General features: G+C 45.8%; 1 protein-coding gene across 4 annotated transcripts in view; it reads left to right on the forward strand.

Annotated features, from left to right (window-relative positions):
* The first annotated feature begins 6,845 nt into the window (after positions 1-6,845).
* Dzip1 (DAZ interacting zinc finger protein 1) overlaps positions 6,846-13,907 on the forward strand; it is a 52,486-nt gene continuing 45,424 nt past the window's right edge. Inside the window, exons 1-5 of one of the 4 annotated variants that reach the window (XM_052732470.1) lie at positions 6,846-7,136; positions 7,824-7,917; positions 8,253-8,452; positions 9,170-9,418; positions 9,530-10,078. In XM_052732470.1, the coding sequence (XP_052588430.1) occupies positions 9,416-9,418; positions 9,530-10,078 (552 nt within the window). In that variant the 5' untranslated portion in view covers positions 6,846-7,136; positions 7,824-7,917; positions 8,253-8,452; positions 9,170-9,415. The remainder of the gene's footprint in view (positions 7,137-7,823; positions 7,918-8,252; positions 8,453-9,169; positions 9,419-9,529; positions 10,079-13,907) is intronic. The other 3 variants (XM_052732468.1, XM_052732469.1, XM_052732472.1) reach the window with 3 other exon arrangements.

The raw sequence follows: 13,907 nt of genomic DNA on the forward strand, positions 1-13,907 counted from the left end.
GGGTGCTGGCATCTTTGGGGGAACCTTAAGAAAATCAGGATAATTGTTAAGTCCTGGCTGGAGTAGTCTGTGAGGCTGGACCACCTGAGTCAGCAGTCAGCAGCTGTTCTGGATGCGGAACTCTCAGGAAACTGCAACAGAGATGCTCTAAGGTGTTGGATCATCTGTTTTTATTGGTCTCTGGTCCCCTTGTTCTGAAAATACATAAACTTTTAAAGGTAACATACATATCTGTATTGACACAAGTATAGACTGTGTTTTGTACACAAGTCAGCCAACGATAATTTTTTTGTTTTATGTTTAAGCAGGTAAAATATACGTTATGCATTTTGTAGTTTTCCTAGGTTTATTTCTTTATGTCTATACCCAGGATTTTCAGGGGGTCTTCCCTGATCAAACCTGATCCATATCAACTTGAAATGAATCCACAGCCTCTCATTACCTGCAGAAATAAAAACATAACCTCTTCCCCAAAGCAACATATCTTTTGACTTCCATGTTGAAGTCAAGACATTCTTCCTTCATTAGCAATCAGAAAATCTAAAGACAATACAATAACATACAGGATCCAGACTCTCTGTGTATTTCCCATCTTTACATGGCTTATTTTTTTTATTTGTTTTACTTTTTACTCCTTAAAAAAGGAGGCTTTACTTGCCAGCGATAAGCCAGTCAGCTCTTTATTAACCAATGAGAGTACTACATATTTGCAGTGTGCTAAGATTGTTCCTCAGCATGATAATTGTCATAAAACTACTGAATCATGTATTATATATTTTATTGCCTTGTTCTCCAAGTAATGATCTCACAATATGATATATAAGTGGAAAGTGTATATGTAGGAAATCTGTAGAAAACACATTTTCAGAGAAAGTTAATTTTGTTACATTATCAAACAGCTGGAACATAACTTGGATATTGACATACCTGTTACTTGTTGCTCTCTCTCATTATAACTTTAGCATGCAAATTTTATCTGGAATCTGTAATTCTCTGCCTTAATGTTTTAAATACAAGATTGAAAATGGACACAAATCAAAAAACAATTTAAAGTGTATGTTGTTGCTGGAGAGTTTTCTCTCCGGGTCCTGCCAAGCCCTGGCAGTCCCTTAGGCCATTTATAAAGTAAACACACAGACACTTATATTACTTAAACTGCTTGGCCATTAGCTCAGGCCTGTCATTGTCTAGCTCTTACTCTTATATTCAGCCCATTTCTATTAATCTATGCTTTGCCACGTGGCTCGTGGCTTACTGGTACCTTACATCTTCCTTGTCCTGGCAGCTGCAGTTTCTTTCTCTGCCTTCCTGTTCCCTCTATTCTCCTCTCTGTTAGTCCTGCCTATACTTCCTGTCTGACTACTGGTCAATCAGTGTTTTATTTATACAGAGCGATATCCACAGCAGTATGTTCCATTACAGAAGAAAGGAAGTACAGGCCATTGAAAAATCCAATTTCTCAAGCTGTTACACTACTTTTCCCAGTGGAATGATTTTTGTCAAGTTCTTGGGAGCACAAAAGATTCATATTACAAATTAATAGCAATAATATGTAAACTAAAAGAACCCAGGCATCAAGCTTAGCTAATAAGACTGACGCCTGAGAATAAACATCCTTAGGGAAATAGTGGTGTGGGGAAACAGTTGAGGACTACATATATATTTCACTTTTATTTTATGTGCATTGATGTTCTGCTTTCATGTACATCTGTGGGAGGGTGTCAGGTCCCCTGGAACTGGAATTACAGACAGTTGTGAGCTGCAATGTGGGTGCTGGGAATTGAACCCAGGTCCTCTGGAAGAATAGTCAGTGCTCTTAACTGCTGAACCATCTCTCCAGCCCTGACAGATATACCTTTCATCCTTTGAACTTCTGCCCAAGGTTCAGATTCCTGTGAAAAACAATGGACAGATCTGCCTGGTGTAATGCTCCTGATGGACCTCATGCTGGTGGTGGTTGGTAACAAAAGTCTTGTGCTGGAAGGACCTGTCCATGGCACTGTAGCCAACAAGAACACACAGAATGAGAAGTGGCAGTCCTTCACATCCCGACCCCTACCCCTGCTCCTGAGTCCATGGATGTGGTTATCGGGGCTGAGATGCTGGCTAGGCTCCCCTGCTTGATGTTTATGTTGTTATTTTTTTGCGTTGTAAGATCGTAAGTTTAATGCAATGTCTTCCTGATCACTTCATTTTGGTTAACGCTTCCTCCTACCCCTCAATAAACCCACATGGAGACAAAAGAATAGGAGACTTCTATTAATATTAAGACAGGATGGGTTCAATGCCTAAAGCTGGGCCTCTGGGAACTAAGCAGTTGTTCCCATTGACATGTAAACGGATCCAAAAATGCTTAGAAATTTTGTATGATACCAGTGATCAAATGTCAAAAATTCACCTCAGTAGCATCTGATTCTTTCTGTAACTTTGATGGATAAACCAATTTCCATTTAAGCTCTAAGACTAAGGACATAGAATAGTTAATGCAGAAACTGACTTGTGACTTCGGCTCACAATCTTCCCATCTTTCCTACAGAGTTTGGAGAACTGACCAGAAGAAATGGCAATGCCTAAGATGATGAGACCTCTTAGCTCAGTGCTTCTTAAAATGTGGCCCCCAGGCCCCTGGCGTCAGCATCATCTGGACATCAGCATCACCTGGACACCGACTGCACTGCTTTTTTCTTTTTCCCTCAAATTCAGCTCTTCTATATCGAGATTCCAGGTAAGGGCACATCTCTATTTATAAAGTCTACCAGCAGCCCAGAGAAAGCATGATAGCAGCTCACTGAAGGGGTTGAAGTGCTCACACTAGTACAGATTTTATCCTCACTCTGCCTTCTGGAGCAAAGGAAAGTTTGCCAATTTTGCAAGGGAGAACCAACAATTCCCCTCTCAAGAAACAAGCCCCAGTGTTGCTATGGCAACCGGAATACACCTCTAGCTTGGTTAGATAGGGTATCGAAGAGTTAGTAACTCAAAGAAGATGTAGGAACTTGCTAATTTATATCCTTACAAAATATCTTGGAGCTAGAAAGATGGCTCACTGGTTAACAACATTTGCTTCCAGAGGACCTGAGTTCAGTTCTCAGCACCCACATTGTATGACTCACGACTACTTGTAACTCCAGCTCCAGCAGATCCAATGCTCCCCTTTCTAGCCTCTGCAGGCACCTGAACATATGTGGCATGCATACAAACACAGACATATAAATAAAAATTTTAAATGATTTTTTAAATGACCCCCATGAGACCAGCAGTATGGTTCTGTATGAAAAGATGCTTCCTGGGCAAAGCCTGGTAAGTTCAGCCCTGGGGACTCATGCCCATAGCAGAAGGAGAAAAATTCCAAAAACTGTCCTCTGACTTCCACACACCAGCTGTGGCACACAATTGCCTATATTCACACACGTATCACATATACAAGCACAAGTGCCCACACTCATTCACACATCACACACATGAGCACAAGTGTAAACACACACACACACACACACACACACACACACACACACACACACACACACACACACTCTAAATGATTTTTAAGCAAAACTTTGAAACAATGTCCCCTATGACTTAAGCCTCACCCCCTTGAGAGGGAGTAGGGAGGTCCAGATGGGCCACGGAGTTGTCTTTCTTGATGTCACTGCTTTAGGAGGTCACACTCACTAGATAACCACTAACTTCCTTCTGATTTGTGGGAGACTTTCCTGCAAACCCATATGTGCACAGTGGCCAAATTTGAAGGCGGTTTAACTTTTCTGGGGTACAGTGACGCTCACCATCCTTTGGAAAGCTAGTACAGAGAGCCAGAACCTAGAGTCATTGTCAGACACAAACACAAGCTACAATCAGAAAACAGACATCTGAGTGGCAAGCAACATCCACATGTGGCTACAGTCTGCCATATTCTCTGCCAGCCTACCTATGAAGCCTTCCCCAGGCACTGTGTTAGAGCATAAACTCCAGTAAAAACTGGTTTGGTATTACCTGCATCATCGTGATTTCCCTCAGGAACCCTAACTCCTGGACAAAGGAAATAGTTGGTGGAATGTCTTGGCTTCAGTACCCGGCACCACATAGACTGGATGGTGGCACATGCCAGCGAGTTTGAGGTCAGCCTGGCATACGTGAGACCCTGTCTCAAAACAAAACAGCCCTATACCTTAACCTAGGATGACTGATAACACTGACACATTTAATCTACATAATCTTTATACTTAAAGTGGACTTTTCTTTCTTTGAGAAAGAGTCTCACTATGCAGCCCTGACTATCCTGGAACTCACTATGACAATTGCTGTGGGATGTTCTGTATGGCAAATGTGTTGCTCTGATTGGTTAATAAATAAAACACTGATTGGCCAGTAACCAGGCAGGAAGTATAGGCAGGACAAAGAGAGAAAAGAATTGTAGGAAGTGGAAGGCTGAGGCAGAGAGACACTGCCAGCTGCTGCCATGAAAAGCAAGATGTAAGGTACTAGTAAGCCACAAGGCACGTGGCAACTTATAGATTAATAGAAATGGGTTGATTTAAGGTATAAGAACAGTTAGCAAGAAGCCTGCCACGGCCATACAGTTAATAAGAAATATAAGTCTCTGTGTGTGTTTATTTGGGTCTGAGCAGCTGTGGGCCTGGCAGGTGAGAGAGATTTGTCCTGACCGTGGGCCAAGCAGGACTGGGGAAAACTCTAGCTACACGACAATGCTTCTCAACAAGTGAATCGCAACCTCTTTGAGGGTGTCAAGTGACCCTTTCACAGAAAACATAGAGATTTACAATTAATAACAGCAGCAAAATTGCAGTTATGAAGTAACAATGAAAATAACTTTATGGTCGGGGGTCACTACAACATGAGGAACTCTATTAAAGGGTCACAGCGAAGGAAGGTTGAGAACCTCTGCTCTAAAGTTTACTTGAGTGCTGAGTTCAAAACGCCAGTCATTTTAAATACTTCTTACCCACCAGCTAATGCTGAGAAAGAAAACCTATTGTACTTGAATAGTCTAAGCTTGCTCTGTTATTTCAGAACACTCAATTCCTAAGAAAGATAAGCAAAACCAATACTGTAAAAATGGATGTAGACTAGGCTGACCTTGAACTCACAGAGATCCTCCTGCCTCTGTATCCTGGGTGCTGGGATTAAAATTGTGCACCATCATGTCTAGCTAAAGTAGAATTATTATAGATAACATATAATGGATATTTCTTATATATAACAGCTATCCACTTTGAAATTCTCCTTTAATATGTTTATTTGGACAGTTAATTTTAAAATAATTTTGATAGATGTCCTGGCATTGTGTGACAAAACTTTCCCTGAGGAGATGCAACACACGTCTATTCGCCCCAGATCAGAATCCCACAACAGACAAACGTATAGATACCACAAAAATCCAACTTGGTGAACCAATGAGTTTTACTGAGGTCACTTACAGGAGCAGAAACGGCTGAGTCAGCTGCATCACCAAGGCCCACCCCAGCATGGGTGAGGGCTTACTGGAACCCTGGAGCACACTGCACAGCCTGCAGGCAGCTCGTGAGGTTAGAGACTGTCCTTTCCAAGTGACTGTTCTCAGCCTCTTCCGGGAAGCTCGGCTGGTTTCTGCTTCTCCCAGGCAGCTGGTCTGGTCTCAGTGCCTTCTTTGCTGCTCAGCTTCACTGAGTCTGAGAGGGACTCTCAGCTTTGATCGCGTACTCTGGCAGAGGGGAGCCTAATGGGTCTGGTCCGTTTCAGGAACTTCCTGCAGCTATCTTGAGTTGTTTAACTTCCTGCTGACAGTTTCCCTGCAGGTTGGAATATTTCATTCTCAGGGGAAACCGTTACACAACATGTACTTACTTTCTTGTTGCTGTGATAATTGCCATGACCAAAACAAACTTGGGAAGGAAAGGGCTTAGTTCAAACGCAGTCGTGGTCAAGGGAAGCCAGGGTGGGAGCTTAAGGAGCCTGGGGCAGACCCAGAAGCGGAAGCAGAGACCATGCTGGAGCTCTGCTTACTGACTTGCTTGCTCGGTTTCCTTTTTTATTCTGACAACTCAGTCTCATCTGCCTAAGAGTGGAACCACCCTCAGTATCAAACAGTAATACAGAAAATGCCCCCAAACATGCCTTCAGGCCAATCTGATGGAGCCAATTTTTTAATTGAGGTTCCGTCTTCCCAGGTGACTATAGTTAATGTCAAGTTGATAAAAACTAACCAGCACATTATTTTGTACTAATATCTTCCACATTTGTAATTGCTTCAGATTCCTCAAATTGTATTAGTTTTATCTCAATTAACTGAAAGTCCACGTGTAGGATAGATTTAAGAAATAATGCGATCTTCCATCCAGTGTGTTAAATCCCAGTTCCTGCCGTCACTCTGCTCTGTAATCTTGTTAGTTATAGAATCCAACGTTCCTCATGAATGAATAGCGCTATGCGAGCATATGCAGATCCCTCCTCTCCTCTTTGCAGGATCACGGTTCCAACTTCGGGTTTAAGGAATATTCACCCTTCTCTTGGCTCTAGAGCACATCCTTCATTAGACTCTTGAAGGTTTGTCTCTTTCATCGGCATATATTTGCAGTTAAAATGAATTTTCTAAGACACTGGCCCTTCAGAGGAAGCAGCGAGCTGAGAGAGAGAATTAGCTGTCAGGCAGAAGTGAATTTGGATTCTTTTTGAAAAGTCTTCCCGGGCTAGCACCCAGAGCCAGCAACGGAGCTCAGCGTCGCATCACGTGTCTGCAGCCGCTGCAGGATTGGAGGAGCACATTTTAGCGCTGCGGTCTAGGCACGGACGGTCCCGCCCAGCTGCCAGAGGAGCCGGGTAGCGGAGAGAAGAAGCCACCAGAAGACCGTGCAGGGGAGGGGGCGGGAGGGGGGTGGGGCAGCCTTAGCCACCCACGGCCCGGAGCCTGGGAGGACTAGGAGCGACGCCAGGCTACCCGCCTCGTCACAACTTGCCCAGACAAGACACGCTTCATCTTGCACCCTGGAAGAAGACGCCGGCCTGCCTCTCCCTGCTCGGTTGCTCCTCGCCCTCCGCGAGCCCCGCCTCTGCGCCAACAGCAATCCCGGGATCCGAGGCCCCGGTGACGCCTCGTGGCTTGCAGCGCCCGGCTTTTGGCCCAGGAGCGCGCAGCTGGGGTGAGCCGAGGTCTGGGATGCTCCAGGCGCCCGCGGGCTTCTACAGCACAGAGCATCTCGCCTCTCTGCGGGCTAAGTCGGGCCTTCTTCCCCACTCTGCCTGCTGAGATCCGCAGCGCTGCAGATCCGCCGCGGCCCCCCAACCATCTTTTGCTTTCTAGGATTCGGCTTCCCGAACCTTTGTCTTCTCGGGTTCATCAGGCCTGCCGCACAATGCGGTGTGCCCAGCGCAGTAGTCGCCGCACAGGGTCGGGAAGCCAGCCTGGGATGGGGAGCAGGGGGAACAGGAAAGTATGCCCCCTGCCTTCCTGTTCCGGCCATCTTGTGGTCGAGATTCGACCCAGGGGGTGAGGATGGCTAACCACAGATACCCTACGCTCCTGTGGTGACCGCCAAGACGGTAGCCTGGCCGGCGCGCGTCCGTGCTGGGTGTGCAGGGGGAGCGCGCTAGCCTCCCCCGCGTTCAGCTAGCGGGTCTTTGGAACAGAGCAAGGGTTCATCCCTTTAACCGGCCAAAGGCAAAGAAAATGGGAGGGATATGGGCCTGGAGGCATTATCTCCTAAGAGAAGCACCTAACTCACTCAGTCGGGTTTTTTGTTGTTTGTTTTTGTTTTTTTGCTTTTTTTTTTTTTAATTTTAAATCCTAGCACATTCCAAATGACCTTTCCTTTTTCTTGCTGCACGAGGTGCTGGAAATACAGCGGTGAGCAGCACACCTCTCCTGTTCCTGCTGATCCCGCCAGCCCAGTGGATGGAGCCCAGAATCCACAAACCTGCCAGGTCGGTATCCCCAGCTTCAACAGATGGGGAAACTGAGGGCCAGGGTGAGCAGATGTGTTCTGGGTCAGGCATCAAGGACGTGGCAGACTCAGTCTTTAAGCTGTTTGTGTGCTTGGGGCTTTTATGCTAGGTTGCAGTAAAATCCGTTTTTCATATAGCTCCAGAATCTTCTGAGTGCATGGCTTATATGAAGTAAGTGGATGTTTTATTTCCTGGACACTTTCCTATGGTTTTACTTATAGGGAAAGTGCTCATAATAGTTGTTACATCTTAACTTCAAGTTAGTTACTGTGAATTGTATTTTCCTTTCTTCTATTCACGTATTTGGTTGTTAGGAAAGAAAAAACATTTCCTGCTGGTTGGTCCAAGCAGGGCCTCCCTGGTGGATTGAGGAATGCCTGGCTTTTCCTCAGCTCCTTGATCTCCGAGGTGTTAACCACTGGCAGCCTCCAGAGGACCCCCACAATGAGAGGCCTGGGGTCTGCAGGTCACTGCTAGATTTTTAAAGAATGCAGCACCGACACAAATTTGTAAGGTAAATAACTGTACCTGGTAAACTCGGTAGAACGCTGACGGTTGAAGTTCCCATCCATTTTTAACTTCAACATTTTGAGAAATGCTTTTGGAATGACAAACTAGTGCGTATCCTGGGCTAGTTACTTGGTTTGTGTTTTAACAAGATGTCAAAGTTAAGCTGCCAATCCTCAGAGGAAGAACAATCCCTTTAAAAAGTATGTTGAATTGTAAGACTAATTTGAAAAGGCTGATAGGTTTAACTCTGCTGGGGTGTAATACAAAAAACACACTCCTTTTAATTTTAATTTTAATTTTTTTAAACGTACAATTCCGCTAAAATTGGCAAACGTATACATCCAGATATTTAACACCGCAGTCAACATGCAGTACGTCCTGCCCCAGATTTTCCTCCTGCTCTTACGCTCTCAATTAACTTTATACTTCTGTTGCTACACATTTCCCATATGTGTGGAAAAGATAAAGACAAATGTGTATGTCTCACCTCAAAACCTAACGCTAGCGTCGGGGTGGATAGTTAGAAGGCCACAGCTGGAGTGAAGATCCTGGAGACATGACCCCTCGCATGTTTCAGAGGCTTTCTGGGCCGTAATCTTTTGAGACCAGGGAGGGTGGTGTCAGGGGAGGTGGCCGACAAGAGATGCCCGCTCCGGGTGGATGAGGAGTGTGGGTCTCCAGCTGGTCCAAGAGGTCTTCTCTCGTCCTTCTGGTCCCGCAGGTACCTGGGCGCATGCTGAACGCGCGTGGGCGGACACGCCCTGTGCTCCAGGTCGGGGCTGGGCGCTGCCATAGCAACGTCCTGGACGCCTAGATCTTAGGCCGCCGCCGCCGCCGCAGCGGGGGTCTGGGCCATCACCGGCTCACGAGGGGTGTGGCGGCGGCGGCCCCGAGGCGGCCCGGACCAGGTAGACTACACTGCCCCGCCCCTCCAGCGCAAGCCTAGGCGGCGGACTGGCTTGCAAGCATGGTAAGATGCACGAGGCCTGAGGTGCCTGTCCGGGATGCAGGGCGGGGACGCTGGGGTTCGCTGGGACTCTGAGCTCTCCCGCCTCCCGCCGCGCTCTCTCTTCCTCCGCAGCCCTTCCAGAAGCACGTCTATTACCCTCTGGCCAACAGCCCCGAGGGGCCCGACGCCTCTGCCGCAGGCGCGGCCCCCATGGCCTTTGTCCCCCCCAGAGCGGCCTCGGGCCCCCTGCCCTTCTTCCAGTTCCGACCGCGCCTGGAGAGCGTGGACTGGAGGCGGCTGAGCGCCATCGACGTGGACAAGGTGGCCGGCGCTGTGGACGTCCTGACGCTGCAGGAGAACATCATGAACATCACCTTCTGCAAGCTGGAGGACGAGAAGTGCCCACACTGCCAGTCGGGGGTAGACCCAGTGCTGCTGAAGCTGATCCGCCTGGCGCAGCTCACCATCGAATACCTAATGCATTCGCAGGAGTTCCTCACCTCGCAGCTAAGCCTGGTGGAGGAGAGGCTGCGCCTGAGCCTGATCGACTACGAGCAGAGCAAGCAGCTGCTCAACAAACAGGCTAGCGAGATCAAGCTTCTGAAGGACGAGTGTAAACGCAGGAAGAAGATGCTGTCCACGCAGCAACTGATGATAGAGGCCAAAGCCAGCTATTACCAGGTGGGACACTGTGCCGGGCCAGTTCTCTTTAGGAGAACTAGCCTTTCCGTTCTTCCCAGAGATTTGTTCCTCAGAGAAAACACTCATTTTAATCAACAGAGAAAGTGTTCCATTGCCTTCTTTCTGCAGCCACCAAAGGAATTGGTAATTATCTACTGTTGTCTGCAGGGCTTATGAAGTTACCCAAATGTTGGTTGTTGAACCTGTTTCCTCCTTGTAACAGATGTTGTGAAAAAAAAATCAGTTGTGTACAAATTGCTATTGAGGTTGGCCCCCAGATGACCTGGAATATGATTCAATATGTGAAACAACCCCCCCCCCTTAATTTGAAGTGTTTTCCAAATAACAGAGACGCGCTAAAGTAGAACCGAGAACCTTAATGGACCCATCACCCAGACCCTATGACCTACGTTTGCCACACTTCTCTATGGGTCCACACTTCTCCTCTACCCTTGTTTTGTTCCAACATAGGAACCATCTCACAGTGAGTTACAGACTCCCGAAGATTTAATGTGTGTAGTTACCATTTAAAGAATGTAGTTAAATGTAGTTAGATGTAGTTAGCACTTAAAGAATTCAGCACCTTTTGAACTTAATCATAATCTGTCTGTTTGAATTAGACATTGAACCCAGGATACATATTGCAATGTTGAAATCAGTGTACAGGTTGAGCATCTCTGTTTTGAAATGCTTAGGACCAGATATGTTTTGGAGTTTGGAATATTTGCATTCATCTAGTGAGGTTTCTTGGGGTTGGTACTCAAATCTAAATATTTATGTGTCGTCTGTGCCTGTGTCTGAGCCTGCATGATCACGTGCAGGTTGCCCAGGGAGGCCAGAGAGTGTCAGGTGAGCCACCTGATACGGATGCTGAGACTTTAACCTGGGTCCTCTGCAAGAACAGTAAAGGCTCTCCAGCCTATGAGACACAAATCTAAATTTAAATTTAATTGATATTTTAAATACCACTTAGAGTGATGGCCTGGAGTTGGTTTTATATAATATTTTTGGCTTGCCTATGTTTTGACTGAGACCCATCACATGGAGTTGGGTATGGAATTTTATACTTGGGGGGAGATGTCAAGGCTTTGGAGCATTTGGGATTTGAGATTTTCAGATTAGGCTCAATTTGTGCTTAATTGAAAGAAGGACCAACTCTGATTAAAAAATAGTAAACAACAGGCTGACAGAATTAATTTACTTCTCACACATTTGGATACTCCTTAAGTGGCTTCAGGTGGTCTTCAGAATAGGGGACCTGAGCAGGCTGCAGTGTGGCAGACATGGTCTAGAGCAGAGAAGTGATGCAATTCATAGTGTGTAAGACACATCTTACAGAAATCCTGAGAGAAGTGTATTTCAGCTTGCAGAGCAGTTGGTAAAGAATGCTGTGAGGGAGACCAGGGAGTGAGTGGCCTTGGGTAGACCACCTGGAGGCACTCTCTTCAAATGACACTTGATGTCCTCAGGGACTTGTTTTACAAATGCTGTTCAAAAATTACATACCTAGAAATAATGCTACAATTACTTTTTTTGTACAATGAATGGAATCAGTTCTTCTTAAACATTTAAAGTAAGTGTATCGTTCTCTAGTTTGGGTAGTAATTATTAATTATTAATACATCTAGCAAAAAGTTATATCTTTCATTCTCTCAACCACCTTAGAAATAATTGTTAGTGAAGCTTTTCAAACATGAATCATGAATGGGGGGTGTAGCTGAAAACTAACAAATGAAATATGAATGCTGTGTACATAGATAAAGCGAAGGACTTTATTAAACCAATGACACCTTTCGTCTCTTAGCACTTGGCAGACTCTGAATGCCAGTGCTGGCTGTGTTGGGTGTGGGACAGTAAGGCAGAAGTGACTACATCATCTTTTCCTACTTAGGTGTGCAGGTGCTCTGTCCTGTTAAGCACACCGTTGCTTATGAAGACTTCAGGATGACAGTGTCACAGTTAGACCGCACGGGTTTGAGTGTAATTACAAGTCACTTCATCTCTAACCTGGAGTTCCTCCCTGGAGAGCGGGGACATGAGTAGCAGCTGCCTGTTAGGGGGGAAGCGTGGGTGAGGGCTCGGTGGACACGCGGGCGACTCTCTGGTGATGAGTTATGCTTCCTGTTATCTGTTTGTAAATCCTTAGACCACGTTAGGACCTCAGTGACGGGTGGAGGTAAAGAAGGCCAGGGCTCAGCTGGGAAAGCCGCAGGGCGAGTCAGGTGCCCAAAGACCACAGCGTGAATGGAGAGTGAGTAGCAAAATTGTTGAAACTGTAGGTTATATTTGGTCAGTAAAACAATTTAGAGGAAGAGATTTGATTTTGTTTAGTCATTTGACTGTAGGATACAGTTGGGCGTTTTAATCAATTAGTTAAATTTAATTAATCTATTGCCAGAAAAATAATCCAATTTAGGGTTTTGTCCTGTGTGTAGGGAGCCCTCTACTGGAGCATGGGCAAACTACACCACAGAAGGAAACTGTCACAGCTTCTCAGCTAGTGTTCAGGAGCCTGTTCCTTACCAAACTGCAATGCTGACTGGCTTGATCTTGTGCTGGTCTTGTGCTGGCAGCCATGGCTGTTGGGAGTTCATGAGTGGCCTCATCATGTCTGGGAGACATTGTTTCTAAGGAATCTTCCTCATATCTGGCTTTTACAATCTTTCTGCCGTCTCTTCCATGATGTTTCCTGAGCTGTGGTTACCCCATATCTTTCATGCCATGATTGCACTAATTGGCACATCTTGTCAGGGTGATTATCATTATGACTTACAGCTGGGTAACACTGTTGATGACTTTTCTCCCTCAGCAGCCTTCATAGCCCCTTACGGCACCGTGAAAGCCAGTCAGTAGGGAAGAAACTTCCAGATTAGTACCAGCTTGGTTTACTCATGTCCTGTAATCAAAGTGTAGGTCTTTGAGTCATGTTCTAATAGGTAACCAAGAGCACTGGTAACATACTGTATTGTTTTGTGGGTTTCTGGGATCCCTCCCCCGACACACACACACACACACACACACACACACACACACACACACACGTTCTTAAAAACTTTTTTTTTGATTTTTTGTGCGTGGGCCTTTTGCCTGCATGTATGTCCATGAACCACATACAGTACCTGTACAGGCCAGAAGAGGGAAGTCACATCTCCTGGAATTGGAGTTACGGTTGTGAGCTGCCATGTGGGTGCTGGGCATTAAACTTGAGTCCTTTATAAGAACAGCCAGTGCTTTTAACTACTGAGCCACCTTTATAGCATACACGTGTGCACACACACGCACACACTTATTTTTTTTTTTTAAATTTAGAGATGTCTTTTCATGGCCAAGCACTCCTCAAGGCCTTCCCTGACCCACCAGGATTGTGATGCTTTGGAGGTTCTGATTCCAGAGGTATGGAATGAGCAACTCCCTTGTTAGGGAATAGCCACACCTTTTTGATGCTGGTGGTTTGGGGGAGGAGTCAACAGAATCAGTATTCTGCTGGAAAATGTGAGTTAAATGAGTCTGTCTGTCCTCAGGCTTCAAAAGGAAACTTAGCTCCAGGTGGACTGGTTTTCTCTCTGTGTCTCTCTCTGTCTCTCCCCTCTTCCTCCCTCCCCGCTCTCTCTTTCTCTCACATTCTACCCTACCTTCAGTCTAAGATAAATTTGTTGAGGACCTGTTTGCATTTTCAGATTATAAGAAATTCTATGACTTAGAAGGGTGCTGTCAGGACTAAAAGAGACAAGAGTGTGTGAATCATTTATCTACTGATGGATATATTCCGTCCTGTGGCCTCTTTCTTCTGGCTTGACTGGCAGACTGATATAAATTGAAAAATGTGTGA

Source organism: Peromyscus californicus, unplaced genomic scaffold, assembly GCF_007827085.1.
Source record: "Peromyscus californicus insignis strain IS unplaced genomic scaffold, ASM782708v3 Scaffold_12__1_contigs__length_115047231, whole genome shotgun sequence".
Classification (NCBI taxonomy): Eukaryota; Metazoa; Chordata; class Mammalia; order Rodentia; family Cricetidae; genus Peromyscus; species Peromyscus californicus.